This window comes from Macaca mulatta, chromosome 3 (assembly GCF_049350105.2).
Source record: "Macaca mulatta isolate MMU2019108-1 chromosome 3, T2T-MMU8v2.0, whole genome shotgun sequence".
Classification (NCBI taxonomy): domain Eukaryota; kingdom Metazoa; phylum Chordata; class Mammalia; order Primates; family Cercopithecidae; genus Macaca; species Macaca mulatta.
The window spans coordinates 5,561,989-5,580,023 of NC_133408.1; the positions used below are offsets into that span (position 1 = coordinate 5,561,989).

Here is an 18,035-nt window from a genome sequence, read left to right on the forward strand (position 1 = left end):
GCATTTTCCTGAGGGAATTCTTCTGGGTGCCTGCCTTGCAGGGTATCTGCTCAGACCAGGTGTGGAAGCACGCTCCTGCCCGCAGCCCCTGTGAGCAGGCTCCAGCGAGGGCTGGCTTGGAGGCAGCAAAGCATGGCCTTCAGACTTTTCTCTGGGGGCTCTCTCTGCATTCTCTTCTAGTCCCAACATGTACCGAGCGCATTTATTTCTCCTAGACTTTAATTACATTCTTACACAAGAGCAGCAAGTTTCTACCTATGTTGTCTTTCCTCATGTCGTGGGAGAGATTTGCTCTAGAATGTGTGACCTAGAAGAAGGAAATTCTTATTTCCATATCTCAAGCCACCTGAGAGCCAGCCCTTCCCCCGCAGGGGCAGCCACAGCCCTTCCCTGGCACGTGAGGGTTCAGAAGCTTTTCTTTTTTCTTTTTTTTTTCTTTTTGAGATGGAGTCTCGCTCCGTCTCCCAGGCTGGAGTGCAGTAGCGCGATCTCGGCTCATTGCAAGCTCTGCCTCCCGGGTTCATGCCATTCTCCTGCCTCAGCCTCCCGAGTAGCTGGGACTACAGGCGCCCGCCACCTCGCCTGGCTAGTTTTTTTCGTATTTTTTAGTAGAGACGGGGTTTCACCGTGTTAGCCAGGATGGTCTCGATCTCCTGACCTCGTGATCCACCCGTCTCGGCCTCCCAAAGTGCTAGGATTACAGGCTTGAGCCACCGTGCCCGGCCAGAAGCTTTTCATGCTCCCTTCCCTGGGGGTCTGAGGTCCACACATTGGTAAAAAGATGAATGTGAATCAGCGCTTAGGAATTGTGCTGTGACAGGTTGCTCACTGAAAAAGAGTTGCATTTCTTTTAGGAAGTGTTGTAACTGAATACCCCCATTTTGTTTTTTTTGACAGAGTCTTGCTCTGTTGCCCATACTGGAGTGCAATGGCGCATTCTTGGCTCACTGCAACCTCCGCCTCCCGGGTTCAAGTGATTCTCCTGCCTCAGCCTCCTGAGTAGCTGGGACTATAGGCCCGTGCCACCACGCCCAGCTAATTTTTTGTATTTTTAGTAGAGATGGAGTTTCACCGTGTTAGCCAGGATGGTCTCGATCTCCTGACCTCATGATCTGCCCACCTCGGCCTCCCAAAGTGCTAGGATTACAGGTGTGAGCCACTGTGCCCAGCCCTGAATACCCCCATTTTCTAAGAAAAAGAGAATGAGTTATTGTTGTTTATTATTATTTTTTCTCTTTTCTTTTCTCCACTTCCCCCTGCTCCCCACTTTTTACTTAGCCCTTTAGAAATGCAATTATAGCTTCTTACCTCCCTTTCACCAGACAGTGCCTACTGGGAAAGCTCGTCTAACCATGTGCTCAGGAGGTCCGAGTGAAACCCTCACCCACCGGGAGGTTTCCTGGAGAGATAACAGTCGATTTACAACCCAAAGTGTGCCCATGACGAAACTCTCTCCCACCGGAAGACTTTCGGCTGTTACAACCTAGTCCTGCCCACTAAGGCACCCGTGGTCACCAGCTTGGACACTCAGTAGATAAGGTGCCAAAGCAAGTTATGTGAACCCTCACCTGCTCGCTTCTTCCCTTTCATGACATTCATGCCAAGCCCCTTTTTGAAAGTGCCTGCTTTCTGCCCCAAAATATGAGTGGTATCCTTAAGGCAAAAGCCTGTTCTTCCGCTAGGCTAAGCTTTGGAATGCAGAGTCACTGTCTTTATACCAGACCTGCTCTTGTTCATCGTACTCTGCTAGCAGCCACTGCCTGCATTTTGGTTACAGTATGGTGAGTGTAGCTTTCAACTTAACATTCATTTGGAAAACTTGCTGATGAAGGCAAGAGCTGATCACTTTGTGATCTTTGGAGACTTGAGTGATGTCGCCTGGCACGGCGTGGAGCCAGGAGTCCTGGACATGCTTTAGTTGTGTGTTTTCAGTTTCATTTCTAAATAAATGGAGGCTCCCAATGGTATAACGATCAGCTGGAATTGAAAGTTTTAAATAAAAGTTATAACCCACCTAGCCTGGGGAGAGGCCCATCTCAGAAGCCAGGGAGACCCTGATTGGATCTGGGCTTGTTTGGGGCACTTCCTTCTCTCTCTGAGCCACAGGTTCTGTGTCCGTGCTGTAGAAGCCCCTCCCTAGCAGGGCTGTAGGAAGCAGGGCAGGCCTGTGCCCGTGCAGCACCCCGCCTGGCACCTGCCATGTTGTGGCATGTGATGGTATCAGGTGTGACCAGGCCCTGGGTATAGAGCTTGTATCCATTCTCATGAGAGCTCACAATGAGCCTGTGTCAGAAGCATCATCCCACTGTACAGAAGGAGAAACTGAGGCAGAGAGGTGCAGTCACTTGGCCAAGGTATGGAGTTATGATGAAGCAGAGGCTGGAGTGAACCTCATTTGACCTCCAGAATCTGGCTCCAGCCACTGCACAAAATAAACCATGCTGCTAGTATGATTTTTTTTTTTTTTTTGCATTTTTATTACTTTTTTACTTTTTAAATTTTTTGTAGAGGTGGGATCTCACTAGATTGCCCGGTCTCGTTTTGCACTCATGGACTCAAGTGATCCTCTCGCCTTGGCCTCCCAAAGTGCTGGGATTACAGGTGTGATATTATCACTTTTATTATTTCACTTAAGCTCCTGCCTCCACCACATCCTCACCATAAAAAAGACAACGAAGATAGGGAAAGGAGAACTGGTCAGCATTATCACCCTTTTCATCTGTAAAACCACAGCTACAGATGGAACTGGGCGATCGTGTGGAATTTCCCCCAGAACCTTATTCCATATCCTTTCTAGGGGAAACCCATAGCTCGCCCTGGGTGTGTGTGGTGTGTTGTGTGCACGTGTGTTCTACCTGATGCTGAAATATGCCTTGAGAGCTGTGGGGTTGGGGGGTGGGGGGCGGTCCCCTGCCCTGTCCATAACTCAAGGGGCTGCTTGTTTGGTGTGGGCACCATGATTTAAAATTGTCCACATTTGTCACTCCAGCTAGCTGTAAACAGGAAGCTCAGCTCAGTTGTCTTTTTTTTTTTGCTTTGCTTTGTATGATTTGAAATTCCGGGTATTCCATGAACCTGGAATTTATGCTAAAATGCTAACAGGTTGTGAAATTGTTTTGAATGAGGGTCTTTTCTAGGGCGGGTGGTGGAGGTTCCTCGTTGGAGACCCCGTCCTCTGAGATCCAGGGCAGATGCCGCCCATGAATGGGACTCCCACAAGGCCACCTGTTCGTCTGGATGGTGGTGTGTGGAATTCTGGGCCGAGCCAGCCTGCAGGTGCAGCCTGACTGTGGCCTGGAGGATACAGAGTGAAAGACCTGTGGTGGCCCCGAGGTTTCGTCGGTTGGTGGGAATACAGAGCACGGGGCATAGGAGGTTGGTGTGGTCGAGCGGCCTGGCCTTGTCAGGAAGCACTAGCTGCCAGCCTGGAGAAGACCCACTTCCCTTCTGCCCTTCATGTTAAAGGAACTGTCTTGTTTATGTCTTTTAGTGTACACTTGATGAAAGAGAACACATTCACAAACAGATCTTTCTACTGTAGAATGCCCACATTAAACCGTGTGATGCATTAACAACACTTCCTTATAGTGCCGTATTACTGAAAGGCTTCCTTGTTTAAAGTATCTAACAAGAAAAGGGAGGGAGAGTGTTGCTGGGGGTGGGGTTGGAGTCAGGTTGGAGCAGGAGCCCCATGTGGTCGAGGCTCCCCCAGAAGAGGATAAACAGCAGCTCTTGGGGTTGGCCGCCATCTTGTTTCCAACCCTTTTCATCTCAGTTCCCTGCGAGAATTTCTTATAAAAATACATCTTGGGCCGGGCATGGTGGCTTACACCTGCAATCCCAGCAAATTGGGAGGCCAAGATGGGTGGATCATGAGGTCTGGAGTTCGAGATCAGCCTGGCCAACATAGTGAAACTCAGTCACTACTAAAAATACAAAAATTAGCCGGGTGTGGTGGTGCGCACCTGTAGTCCCAGCTGCTTGGGAGGCTGAGGCAGGAGAATCGCTTGAACCCAGGAGACAGAGGTTGTGGTGAAATGAGATCCCGCCAGCACACTCCAGCCTGGGCAACAGAGTGAGATTCTGTCTCAAACTACATACATACATATATACATACATACATACATACATATATACATACATTTTTAAGCCGGGTGCGGTGGTTCACACCTGTAATCCCAGCACTTTGGGAGCCTGAGGCAGGCTGAGGTCAGGAGTTTGAGACCAGCCTGGCCAACATGGTGAAACCCTGTCTCTACTAAAAATACAAAAATTTGCTGGGTGTGGTGCGGCACACTCGTATTCCCAGCTACTTGGGAGGCTGAGGCAGGAGAATCGCTTGAACCCGTGAGGCGGAGGTGGTGGTGAGCCGAGATTGCGCCACTGCACTGCAGCTTAGGGGACAGAGTGAGACTCCATCTCAAAAATAAATAAATAAAAATACATGTTTAGCCGTTTATTTTGAATTAGTGGGCAAACAGGATTAAATGTTGTAGATATTGGGATAATCTTTAGCTCTAATGGAGTTTACTTTTTAAATTGAGTCCCAGTTCCAGAGTAGAAATAGTGTTTTATATCCAGTTCATCCTGTCTTAAAGAATATTTACAGAGACGAGACTCGCTAGCGGTCTCACCTTGATTAGTGAAGGGTCTTTGCCTTCATTTTACTTGGGAGTTCTTTCCTTGGGTGTCACAGAGTGTGATGACAGTGAAAAATATTCAAGTATATAAACCTTCTGGATACATGTTCTCAGCTGCATTGCTAGTTTCTTTGGAGACAAAAGTAATTACCTGATTTCCAGTTCTCTAGAGTGTTCTAAGAGAAGGAGCGGAGGAAGCTGTACAAGAAGCTTAATTGAAAAGGAAAGTGAAAGAGCACAGTGAGATCTGAAGACTCAGGGGCTCTCTTGTTGGTGAACAGTTGCAAAATTTGGAGTAACTGTGCCTGGAATGTTTTGGCCCCAAGTCTAAACAAAGGAGTAGTTTCCAGATAAGCGCTATTTGCATAGGTATGTAACTACATGAGGTCAAGGTGTTGAGGCTGGAGAGAGCAGAGAAGGTGAGTGAAGGCCTCCTCGCTCAGCCTACTCTTCAGCCTTCAGTCTTACTTTCTCCTCCCCGTGGCACTTCCAGCTGCTGCCCAGGGCTCCCCCACCCAAACCCTCACCTGCCAACCATGAGTCCCCTCTCGGGCTTTCCACGTGGAGACCCTGACTTACCGCCAATAGCCCCCTCTCTGAAAAACACTGTCAGTTATGCAGAGAGGAAGTTGTTTATTTGGAAAACAAAGTTCACCCTTCTGTTGCTTGATTTTGAAATGCTTTATGTAAATAATCTTTGCTTGTTTGGGGGAAAAAAAATTCTCAAAAAAAGGCAGGTTGGGGGATGGTTGGTTGTTGTCAAGGGAGCTCCCTCCTGCGGATGCAGACCTGGGCTCTGTGGAGTTCTGCCCTGGGGCTGGGGGTTCACTCCTGTCCTCAGAGGAGTTCACTGTCACTGCCGCCCATGCTAGATAATTGTTCTATTTAACTTTTTAAAATCCTGTACTAATAGCAGACTGTTTCAGAGGGAAACACTTAGGGCCCAGTCTGTCAGTTCCATAGAACTGGGATTCCCCGCAGAGCTCACTTGGAAAGTTAAGAAGAGGCTCTCATGACCATGGCTGATTTGGGGAGGGAGACTCTAGGGTCAAGATCAGGGTCTCTACCCACTCGTGGGTATTTAGGTAGATGTTAACCCTTGACATCTGGCCACTTAGGAAGGCTAACTAGTGAGGAGGAGCTGCTTACCTGTGTCAGGTGATCCTGCCTTCTGCTGTGATGCGAGGAACGCCTCTCAGCCCATGGGGGCCTTGCCACTGTTGGCATGGGTTGGGAGAATTTAATCCCCATTGTGGATAACACCTTAATACGCTAAAAGAAGATTACTTGTTTTTAAAATCTCCCCTCCATTTTGTCCCTGTCCATTTGGCAAATGGGGCATTATTTGTTAGGGTGACAGAGGCAGGGGCTGGCCCTGGAAGAGGATTTGGTCCTAATGGTTGTCCCTCCAAGTGCAGCAGGAGCAGTATTTTGTTTGGTGTAAAAATTTGAGGCAGGTTCAGAATGTTTCTTTTTGCTGGAATGCAATGGCACAATCACGGCTCACTGCAGCCTCAAACCCTTGGGCTCAAGTGATCCTCTCACTTTACCCTTCTGAGTAGCTGGGACTACGTGTGCACACCACCATGCTTGGCTAATTTTTTTTAAGAGATGGGGTCTTGCTATGTTGCCCAGGCTAGTCTTGAACTCCTGGAGTCAAGCAGTCCTCCTGCCTTAGCCTCCCAAAGCACTGAGATTACAGGCGTGAGCCACCACACTCAGCTCAGATTGTTTCTTTAATGAACTTTCCTAGCCGAACTCTGAGGGGAGGCCAAGAAAGGCTTGGTCTACACTCCAGGTTTTATTGAGAGGGTAGGGAAGCCCTACGGCTGGGGAAGACATGCCAGGGTGTCACTATGAAAAGATGTCACACATTCTGTCCTAGAGTAGAATGTAGAGATTATACTACTTTAGTGATGGGGCTTGAGTGATTACTTATGAGCTTTGGAGTCCTGCATTCTAGAAGTTTTAAAGTTCTTTTATCTATTTACTTATTTATTTGCTTGCTTTTAATCAAGTGCTTGGTTCTCTATGTATCAGGGAATGGGTGGTGGGAAGCTTTCTGCAGAACTGGATACCAAGGGAAATGAAATTCATTCTTGCTTGGGTTGAGGCGCTAAGTCTGTTTTCTTGGTACAAAGTTGATTAGCTTAGTAGAGAAGGCTCCAAAGGAATCATGCAGTGCTCAGAGTCAGTGTCGGGTTTTAAAATTTATTTTTATTTTTTATTTTTTACTTTAAGCAGTAAAAGGCGTGGGCTGTTGAGACCAAGGACAGGGAATTTTCTCAGTGTCGTGCCATTGGTGCGTGTAACTCATCTGGCCACAAAGCATGTTCCTCCAAAAAGGACTGTTTATAGATCATTTATTTTTAACATGAAGAGACGACATTTCTTATACAAACATTTTTTTGTTCTGGCCCTTTGTGAACTCTGGAGATGATGGAAATATGTAATTAACTCATGTGAATCAGTCTTCTGAACATGGCGTTATAAGAACGGTAGAAAGAATCGTGTGACTTTCTGCCAATGTTGAGAGAAGGCGGGATTTTCTTTTTCTAGCTCTGTGGCATTGAGGTATTTGGTTGTGGACACTGGATGTTGACCCCTGCCAGGCCTCAATGCTCAGGTTCCGTTTTTGTTCCAGAGTGGAGTGGGCCAGTGGTGGGAAGAGCTGGATCCAGGACTTTGCTGCGGCCAGGAGCCAGTAGATGAGAAAGTATGTCCTAGCCCTGAACTTGGGGGAATAGCAGGCCCCGACCGAGTAATTATTTTGATAATCTTTCCATTTGGTATTTTAGATTCTGATAAATCCACCAGAGAATTAAAGAATTTTCTCTTCCTGTCCAGTGACTCCCTGCAGTGGAGTCAGTGGTTCTTTTGGGAATGAGGAGGTCAGTCTGACTTACCCTTAGCTCCTGATAGCTTTGCTTTTTGGCCAAACACTGGCCACCTACGGAACCCCCTTGTGCGTGCCCTATGGTCCAGCCCAGTGTGCCCCAGCCTCCCCTGCCCTCCCGGCCAGTGCACACCTGGCACCTGGCCTGGTAATTATCCCACACGTGTCTGCTTGGCCCTCTGCCCCCGGGAGGGGAGCGGGGAGGGGTCTGACCCTCATTCTAGATCAGCTTCTGTAGAGGAATCTGTGGCAGAAACTGAATCTCCCTTTGTGCCATGGTAGCTGCGAAAATCACGCCTCTTAATACTGTATGATTTATGATTTATGTCAGGAAGCCACAGTTTGGTTTATTCCTGATGTTATTATATTTCTCTGACAGGTTCTTGAATGAGCTCATTTTATAATTCTAGTTTTGGTATGACTGCATAATTTTATAATTGTTTGATACTTTGTATGTTTTTCCAATGACTCCCACCTTTTTGAAAACCATGATAGTGTTGAAATTATTTAGGTGAAAGCAACCCGTTGTGTTCTGGGTAATGTAAGAAAACTTTTTTTACTTTTAACATCTATAACTTGCTTTCTTTTTAAGACTCATTTTTAGCCAAAAAAGATGGCTAATGGCTTTGACTGTGTATGAATGTGGAAACATTTGGGGAATTAAAAATCAACTATTGTGGAGAAACAGAACAAGATGATATTTAAAGAAAAAGACTTTGTTGGCCAGGCATGGTGGCTCATGCCTGTAATCCCAGCACTTTGGAAGGCTGAGGCGGGTGGATCACGAGGTCAGGAGATCAAGACCATCCTGGCTAACATGGTGAAACCCCGTCTCTACTAAAAATACAAAAAAATTAGCCAGGAGTGGTGGCACGCACCTGTAATCCCAGTTAATCGGGAGGCTGAGGCAGGAGAATCGCTTGAACCTGGGAGGTTGCAGTGAGCTGAGATTGTGCCACTGCATTCCAGCCTGGGCGACAGAGTCAAACTCCGTCTCCAAAAAAAAAAGGAAAAAAACTGCATTATATGTGAAAAGCACATGATAACTAGATTTGGTCAAGACTTTAGATCCTAAGAAAGTCATCAGGAAGCAAATATTTGAAATATTGTTCTAGTTTTCAAACTACTACATTATAGAAAAGATGTTAATCTGAATATTTATCCAACTTTGAAACTCTAAATTTGTATCCTTGCTAATGTATAAAGTCCAGATTATTTTGATATAAAGATGCCTAGGCCGGGCGTGGTGGCTCACACCAATAATCCCAGCACTTTGGGAGGCTTAAGTGGGTAGGCTGGGGTCAGGAGTTCGAGAACGACCTAGTCAACATGGTGAAAATTTGTCTCTACTAAAAATACAAAAATTAGCCGACCATGGTGGTATGCACCTGTAATCCCAGCTACTTGGGAGGCTGAGGTGGAAGAATCGCTTGAACCAGGGAGGCGGAGGTTGCAGTGAGCCGAGATTGCTCTACTGCACTTCAGCCTGGGTGACAGAGTAAGACTCTGTCTCAAAACAAAAAAGAAAAAGATGCCTGTGGCATCTGAGAACAGTGGCTCATACCTGTAATCCCAGCACTTTGGGAGGTCAAGGTGGGAAGATTGCTTGAGCCCAGGAGTTCAAAACCAGCCTAGGTAGACCCCATCTTTACAAAAAAAAAAATACAAAAATTAGGTGGGTGTGGGGGCACACCCCTGTAGTTCCATGTACTCAGGAGGCTGAGGTGGGAAGATCGCCTGAGCTGGGGAGGTATGAGCCGAGATCGCACCACTGCACTCCAGCCTGGGCGACACAGCAAGACCTTGTCAAAAAAAAAAAAAGATGCCTATGTATGCGCTGTCCTTTGTTTTAGACACAGTTTTCTCCCTTACCTGTGCCGCCTCCAGGTGGTGCTCTGTCAGGTGGTGGGCCAGGCTCTTCAGTTCTTGGTCAGCGAGAAGCCTGCCTCAGGTGCTGGATGCCGGCTGTACAACGTGCGGCTCTCCCCGTTCCATTTACAGGTAAAGATGTGTAGATTTTGCGAGTTGTGAGACCTGTCACAGTTCTCAGAAATGTGAAGAGTGAGCATGGTGTGAGTCATGGGGCTGTAACATTCATGTTTTTATTATTTATCATTCATGTCATAATTTTCAAACTGTAAGCTTCCATATAGGATTTTATGTGTAGGAAATGGTCATACACACACACTACACATTACACACACACACTACACACGCACACATACATTTATAATAAACTCAGGGGTTGACTCTTTCGGGCATTTGAACAAGGCGGGGTGTTGTTGACGGATATGATAAGGCAGGTGGCATCTGAGATGAGAAAAGTGATTCTGGTTCCGAGTCTGGTACTGGTTGCAGCTTGGGAACACAGCTGAGCGGCGGCTGTGGGGCATTCCTCTTTTCAGTTTCTGACAAGGTCGATTTAAAAAGAACCCCCCCCTTATTATCATTATTATTATTTTTAGAAATCTGGTCTACCATATTCACCTCTGTATCCTTAGCTCTTGGTACACTATAAATACTTAACATGTTTATCAATTGAATAAGTGAACAAAACTAGATATAAATGACTCAGATAACTGTATACTATTCATTATTAGGTATTATTTTGGGCATTATGATGGACATAAGAAAAAAATGCTCAAATGTGTATTCTCACTGGAAAAATAAAATCAATAAACATGAAACAATTAGGAAATAAGACATTATTCTACAGTGATAAGTTGTGAGAAATAGATAATATATAGAGAGATGCAAAAAAAAATAGTTCATTTGAAAATATGTACTTGAGCTTGAATTGTTTTGGTGATGAGTTCCTAGGAAGTAATTTCATAATGAAAAGAGGCACTTTGTAGCATCCATCACCATTCAAAGAATTCCCAGAGTCAGTTTTGTCAATATCCTGGATGCTTTTATTTCTTTTCTCTTCCTTTGCCTTCCTTGCATTTCTGCCATTCCTTTCTCTACTTTTCTCATTCTTCCATCCCACCTTTCCCTCCCTGGGTTCTCATTCCTCTTCTCTGGTTTATGATCAAGCCTGAAAATGGTATCTTATAAAGCTGGCAGGTTTGACTTGGAATCTGGGAAAGTATTTTTTTTATTTTTATTTTTTATTTAAGTTCTAGGGTACATTAGTATTACCACCATTCCATGTTTTAATAATAGGCTTATAATAATAAAGACATACATATAATTATGCATATCTCTATAATTTTATATAGAGAGACTTACAGATCTCTAGTAATTACAGTAAGCCCAGTGACACTTTGGATGCCCAAATCATCAGAGAGTTTGTGCGTCTCTCACATCCGGCCAGATAGTCACCAGAGTTCCTATTTAGCTGGTATTTAAAAATTGCAGTTGTCTGGGCTTGTTTCAAGGGTCACTGCCAGTTCAATGCCCTGTTTCATCTCCCGTGTCCTTGGACTTAGCACCAAATTTGGGGGATGAGCTCAAGTCATGCAGAATTCCCAGTCGCAAGGGAAGATGACATCTCGTATGCTTTTCCTACAAAGGCATAGTTTTAAATAGCCAGCACTCACAAGATTTCCTGGCTACCTACGTGGCTTTTTTCTGAAATCCACCCTCCCAGTTCCTCAGCCCCGCCCCAGCAGCACCCCCTTTGAGAGAACTGCAGAGGTGAAAGGTTGGCACCATGGATTCATGAGGTGTTCATGCTCTCCTGCATCCCCCAGATGATTTGGACAATGTGATTAGAAAATAACCTTCAACGTCTGGGTCATATTTACCCAACATATGATGCATGTTTTGGAACTGACTGAGTCCAGAGAGGATCACAAACACAAATGAAGAAATGTCATTTCTGACATTGTGTTTATTATATCAAAGCATTCATGCCATTTTAAGCAGCTCACACAGAAAGAACACAGTTGTATCTTTGATCTGTTAACACAGTTAGAAACCGGTATGTGGATTACCTCTCAGCGCAGAGGCAGCTGCTAGAGATTGGTAAGTAATTGATGCTGGTGGCAGGAGGCATTCCCGCTTCTCTGATGCTCCTCTGACCAGAGATGCAAGAGTGGTCTCCCTCGACTCAGCTGTCTGTGTCAAAACAATTAAAGTGCACTTTTCCCCTAGAATTACCTAATTTTTTCCAGAGTTACCAGACAAGGAAGGCAGGTTGGAGACGGTTATGCAGTAAAAGTCATCTTTTTTCTCTTACCCTGCTTCTAGCCGAGGTGAGAGTCCACGTACTCAGATAGTCTAAAGTCGTTCTTCCCTTTTGTTTAGGAGCAGGGAAGGGATGGGGATGTGCAAAGTTGAGACTTTTGCTTTGGATGGAACATCTAGCTGAAGAATAAAGGATACAATAGTAGCTTTCTGTGGCTGTGGAAACAAATGACCGTGAACAGTTTAAAACAGCACAGACTGGTGATGCCATCATAAAAGGAGGCCAGGTGTCCGGCCAGGTGCAAATCCAGAAGCTGTCAGGGCTGCCTGCCTTAGTGGCAGTCACAGGGGAGTCTGTTCATTGCTTTTGGGGTTTTTGGTAGAATTTCATTCCAGGGGATTACAGGACTGAGTTCCATTTTCTTGTTGGCTGTCAGTGGAGGGCCATTTCTGGCTCCTTGAGGCACCCCATTTTTCAGCTCAGGGTGCCTTCTTCCACTTCCACACCAGCAGGGATGCCTGCAGTCCTCACTTCATATGCCCTGGCCCCTCTTCTCCCATGCCCCCCCACTCTTCAGGACTCACGTGTTTCCACTGGGCTCTTTGGAAGGACCCAGGGTCATCTCCCCATCTTGAGGTCCTTCTCCTATTGCACCTGCCAAGTCTCCTGTGCCCTGTAGGGTCCCACAGTCACAAGTTCCAGGGATTAGGGTGTGGACACCTTTGGGGGCCACTGTTCTGTCTCCCAAATGGACAGGATGGGATGAGGCATCCTTAGAGATTGGAGTCCAGTTAGAGGCTGCCGTGGCGGCCCCGGCAAGAGACAGTAAAGAGGCCTTTGTGTGACACACAATCTTCAGGACTGTGTGAGTGTGGGGCAGGGGAGCCCGCGCCCAGGATTAGAATGAGGTGCCCTGGGCCCTTCTCTCACTCCTGTCTCCTTTATGCCTTGGGGACACTCCCAGAAGAAGAAATGCAAGGCACAGCAAACTATGTTAAATAGACTGCAGGGCTTTGATGACGTCTAGTTGTTGGCAACCAATACTGAGGTTCCTCTTTGAGGGGTAGGTTGAGGCCAGTGAAGGGGCAGGAAGGGAAGGGGGTAAAGGGAGTTTGGGGTCCTGCTATCCATTTTGAAAGCACATAGTATGCCAAATGGAAAGCTAAGCAGTTTTCTATGAAAATACATGAATAAATGAGCAGGTACGCATATACATACACACGCACACTCACGCACACATGCACACACACGCACACACAGGCATACATGCTTACACGCACAGTTCCACACACACTCAAATACGCACACACACGCACATTCATACACTCATACATGCACACACACCCATACACGCACACACGCACATGCACACACACGCCCACTCACACATGCACACTCACACTGACATGCACACACATGCTCACACATGTGCATATATGCACTCACACAAACATGCACTCACACATGCACATACACCCATACATGCACACACGCACATCCACACACACGCCCACTCATGCACACTCACATGCACACACGCTCACACATGCACACACATGCACACTCACACATGCACACACATGCACACTCACACGCACGCACACACTCGCATGCTTACATGGAAACATGTTCACATATGTGCGCACACATGCTCATACACGCACACATGCACACATGCTCACATGCACATGCACATGCTCACATACACACATGCACACGTGTTCACATACACAGTCACATGCACACACACACATGCACACGCACATGCACATTAAGGCTTTGGTGGAAAGAGTAGCCCTCTAATAACTTGTTTTTTAATAGCTGGAGTTCCACATGAAAGAGAAGAGAGAGGACCTCCAGATTAGCTGGTCCTTCATCAGTGTGCCGGAAATGGCCGTTAATATCCAGCCCAAAGCACTGGGGGAGGTCAGTCCGTAAGTTTTTGTGATTCTTCCGTTGGCGTGAGAACACACGTGTGTTAGGACAGCCTGTGGTGGGGAACTGAGTGCATGGCTGGTGTTGGTGGCCTCCTTCCCTATCCCCAGCCACCCCTTCTGGGGCTGGCTTGGGCCTGTCTGGATGTGGATGGTCCCTTTGGCTTGGCAGGGCCTGCGGGGGATGGCTTTGATGGGATTGAATGCAGGGCTCCCACCTGAGCTGCACCTGGAGTCACCTGGCCACTTAAAAAAACCCTGAAGCCTTCCCCAGATGCGGGTTTGCTTGGCTGGATGATTTTAGCATATGCAGCCAAGGATAATGACAGTGTAGGTACCCGCTCCATGCTCTGCCGTATCTGGTGATCAGGCGCTCTTTCCCGTGGTGAGGGCGCTGCACTCGTAACTTGAACTGAGTCCGAAGGCTGCTTCCAAGGGCAGGGCCTCTTCTTTCCACAGATTTTGCAAGGACAAAGCTAAAATCTGAAGGTAATTTCCTTCCTTCCTGCTTTGCATGGTTTTAGTCACCCGAAGACATGAGGTTGGGAGCAGGGAATGGGCTTGCAAAGTCTATTTGTCAACTTTCTCCTCTTTCACCAGGACCCGGTGGCTGAGACAAGTGTGATGTCTGACACTCTCAAGGACATCTTGAAGCATTTGGTTGGTTCTGCCTCTCCATCAGTGGTTCTGATCATCAGGCCCACGAATGTAAAGGAAGCTCAGGTAAACCCATCTGGGTGCTGTGGCTGCATCTGAACCGTCAGGCACCATGGCCCGCCTCTCCTGGAGAATCTGTGTGCATTTCCAGCATTCCTCCACCTCCCGTGGTAGAGCCAAGATGGCTCAGGTGCTTGCTGGAGATAATGATGGTGGGTGTGGGATAAAGCCTCGGGTTCGGAGCAGGGGGCTGCAAAGCTTCATGAAGTGGAAGGAGAATCGCTTGCACCCAGGAGACGGAGGTTGCAGTGAGCTGAGATCGCACCACTGCACTCCAGCCTGGACAACGGAGCAAGACTTCACCTCAAAAAAAAAAAACAAAACAAAACCAAAAAAACCCTGACATTTCCCTGTCCATTCAGAGCCCTAGACCTCATCCTTCCAGGACCAAGGTACCTGGGAAAGCAGCCAGCGTTGAGAACATTGCCCCAGAAGCAAGCAGAGCCAGGTGGGTAGGATAGACAGAGATAGTTTAGCCTGAGCCGGCCTGCTGCCCTGGTCTTGCCTGCAACAGCTCCTGCCTCTTGGAGGTCTGTGTCCTTTGGGGGTGCACGATAAAGGAGGCTAGTCTCATCTGTGTGACCCCCTTTTCCGTATCACCTGCCTCCCCCCTCATGCTGGAGCCCCCCTGTACCATCTGATTAGGGTGCTACTCACTTTTCTGGTTAAATTCTTATCCAGAGCATTTGCCCTGGTCAACTTCATGGGCCTAAATAACACATCAATAATCCTTTGTTTAAGGTGTGTTCTCTTGGTCATATGCTGATCTTTTTATCATGACTATGTGAAACAGGCACTTATAGTCCCTGAAGTTTAAAAAATATATTTTTTGGCAGTGGTTTTATATAGCATGATAAAATATGTCTTTATTATAATGTCCATCTTTATTATCTAGCTCTTGGTGAAGTCAGTTTGAAAATATAAATTCTTATATGATGTCGGTCCTTGGTCTGCAGACGTCACCAGCTGTCAGTAGAGTCTGAAGACTTTGTTTCACTGAACAGATATCAGTTGATGGCAGTGTTTGGTGCTAAACCCTGGCTGTGGGGGTCACAAGAGTATAAGAAAGCACCATCACCCTCCCAAAGCCTGCAATATGCAGAAGGGGCACCGGGCCAGCAGGGCAGAACAGGAGGGGTGCGGATGTCTGAGGGGTTTCCCAGGGGCCTGATGCCTGGGGGCACTCAGCCTCTCCAAATGGAGGGGACCAGCCCGTGCTTCTTGGGAGGTGAGAGGAGAGTCCCAGTGCTGTCCCTTTCAGTAATTCTGTCACAGTAGCTTATTTCACATCAGAGGTGACTGTGCTGAATATGACAATCAACTTTTAATGTCAAAATGTATGCAACTTTATAAAACAGTCGTATATTTTTGGAATCCATGAATTTAAAAAATAATAGGACCCAGAAGATCATAACTTCAATCATGCTTTTCCATAAATTTGTACATTTTATTTAATCAAAATAGCATATATATATATATATTGGTCAAGATTTTCCAGAGAAACAGAACCAATGGGAGTGTGTGTGTGTGTGTGTGTGTGTGTGTGTGAGATCGGCTCACACAATTATGAAGGCTGACAAGTTCCGAGATCTGCATTTGGCAAGCTGCAGCCCCAGGAGAGTCTGTGGGGTAATTCTAGTTTGAGTCTGAAGCCCTGAGACCCAAAAGAGCCCGTGGTGTATGTTCCAGTCCAAAGGCCAGTGGGTTCAAGACCCATGAAGAGTCACTGTTTCAGTCCAAGTCTGAAGGCAGGAAAAGGCCCCTTTCCCGGCTCAAGCAGTGAGGAAGAGGAGTTTCCTTTTACTTAGCCTTTTTGTTCCATTGCGCCTCCAACTGACTGGATGAGGCCCACCCACATGAGGGAGGAGAATCTGATCACTGCGTGTGCAAAGTTAAATGTTAATCTCATCCAGAAACACACTCACAGTCACACCCAGAATCATGTCGGACCAAATATCTGGGCACCCCATGGCCCAGTCAAGTTGACATATGCCGTTAACCATCTCCCTCAGCAATTGAAAAAGAAAAGATTTCATCTCTGTCCCAGACAAGTAGATTGCTCTGTCCCCAGTGCTCGTGCCCTTGGATTTCAGGGACTTCGGCAATTCCGTCTGCGGCTGTAGCACCCTCAGCTCACGTTTGGGAAGTGCCCGGCTCAGAACAGTGTTTCTGGGTGGGAAAGAGTATGTGTGTCTCTTGAGACATTAGGGGACGTTCCCCTGAAGAAGTGCTCAGTCGAATCAGCACCCAGGTCTCTGCCTGAAAACTTTCACAGCATGGGGGCTGGCGCCACCTCTGAGAAGCCCGTCTGGGTCCCTGAATGCTTGCAACAAACAGAGCCTCTTTTAAAAGAACACTCTTGGCCAGACGCGGTGGCTCATGCCTGTAATCCCAGCACTTTGGGAGGCTGAGGCGTGCGGATCCTGAGGTCGAGATTTCGAGATCAGCCTGGCCAACATGGTGAAACCCTGTCTCTACTAGAAATACAAAAAGAATTAGCTGGGTGTGGTGGTGGGCGCCTGTAATCCCAGCTACTCAGGAGGCTGAGGCAGGAAAATTGCTTGCACCCAGGAGGCAGAGGTTGCAGTGAACTGAGATCGCACCACTGCACTCCAGCCTGGACAACAGAGCAAGACTCCGCCTCAAAAAAAAAAAGAAAAAAGAGAACACTCTTGGCAGTGGGTGACAGGTGGAACCCGGTTTGGGAAGTGCTGGTTTGAAGCTGGGCTCTTCCAGATTTGGGGGTGCTTTCTGTTGGAAACGCCCTGGTGCCTGTTGGAAGATGTGAGGTAGTGGAAGCTGGTCCCAGCTGCCCCTGCCTCTGTCCCCTCACCTGTCCCCTCTCCTATGCCCCTCACCTGTCCCTTCACCTGTCCTCTCACCTGTGCAGTGCTAGGTGTGCATAGACATTCCTCATGTGGGCGTTGTACTCTGTGTGGAGGTGGGAAATGGGTGTGGGCTGACGGCCCTGGCCGTTCCCATCTGGCTGGTGTCCTGCTCTGTGCTAGCAGGCTGTGAGTGCCTGCAGCCGGCAGAAGAGGTCCTCACACTCTTAAACTACCCAGGTCAGATAGTTTAGACCCATGGCAAAGCGAGCTCCATCTTCCCCTGTGGTAAGTTTTGGGAACCCTGTCTGTGGATGAATGCATTGCTACTTGTGCTTGCTGTATTTAGGATAGAAAATGCTCCCAGCAGGAGGATGGCGATGGCTCATTGGCTCCCCAGAGCAGACCCCAGAGCTCGGGTTCTCCGTGCAGGTTTTCCTGTAGACACCCCACTGCCACCCCCCCCATAACAGGAGTCCAGCGGCTACTTCCTTGGTCCTCAGTCTCCCCACAAAGACCAAAAATAAAGTGCTTTTTATTTTTTCAGAACTTACAGTGTGCCCCCTCTACTGCTCAGGAATCCTGTCCTCCGAAACCTCCAAGGGCTCACGAGCTAAAGCTACTGGTGAGGAACATCGGCGCCTTGCTGCTCAGCGAGCCTGGTGCCTCAGGTGGGTGACAGTGGGAGCCTGGCCTGCCTGGAGGGGCTGTTCCTGCCCCTGAGCAGAGTCAGGGGCTCTGGGGGGGCTTGGATTCTCTGGTGGCATCCTCCTGTGGGGGTGCAGTGGGAGCCCTGCCATGGTTGCAGAAAGCACCTGAAAATGTAATGGGAACAAGAAATGGTAAAAAATCCAATCCTGTTTCTGCACGTGTGAAGGCCGAGGGGAGAAA

General features: G+C 47.5%; 1 protein-coding gene across 3 annotated transcripts in view; it reads left to right on the forward strand.

Moving 5' to 3' along the window:
• The window catches only part of C2CD2 (C2 calcium dependent domain containing 2), a 70,269-nt gene that overhangs the window by 23,214 nt on the left and 29,020 nt on the right, over positions 1-18,035 (forward strand). For 2 of the 3 annotated variants that reach the window (XM_077995165.1, NM_001265746.1), the window contains 4 exon segments: positions 9,424-9,537; positions 13,490-13,594; positions 14,203-14,325; positions 17,692-17,815. In XM_077995165.1, coding sequence (XP_077851291.1) covers positions 9,424-9,537; positions 13,490-13,594; positions 14,203-14,325; positions 17,692-17,815 — 466 coding nt within the window. 3 annotated transcript variants of the gene reach the window in all.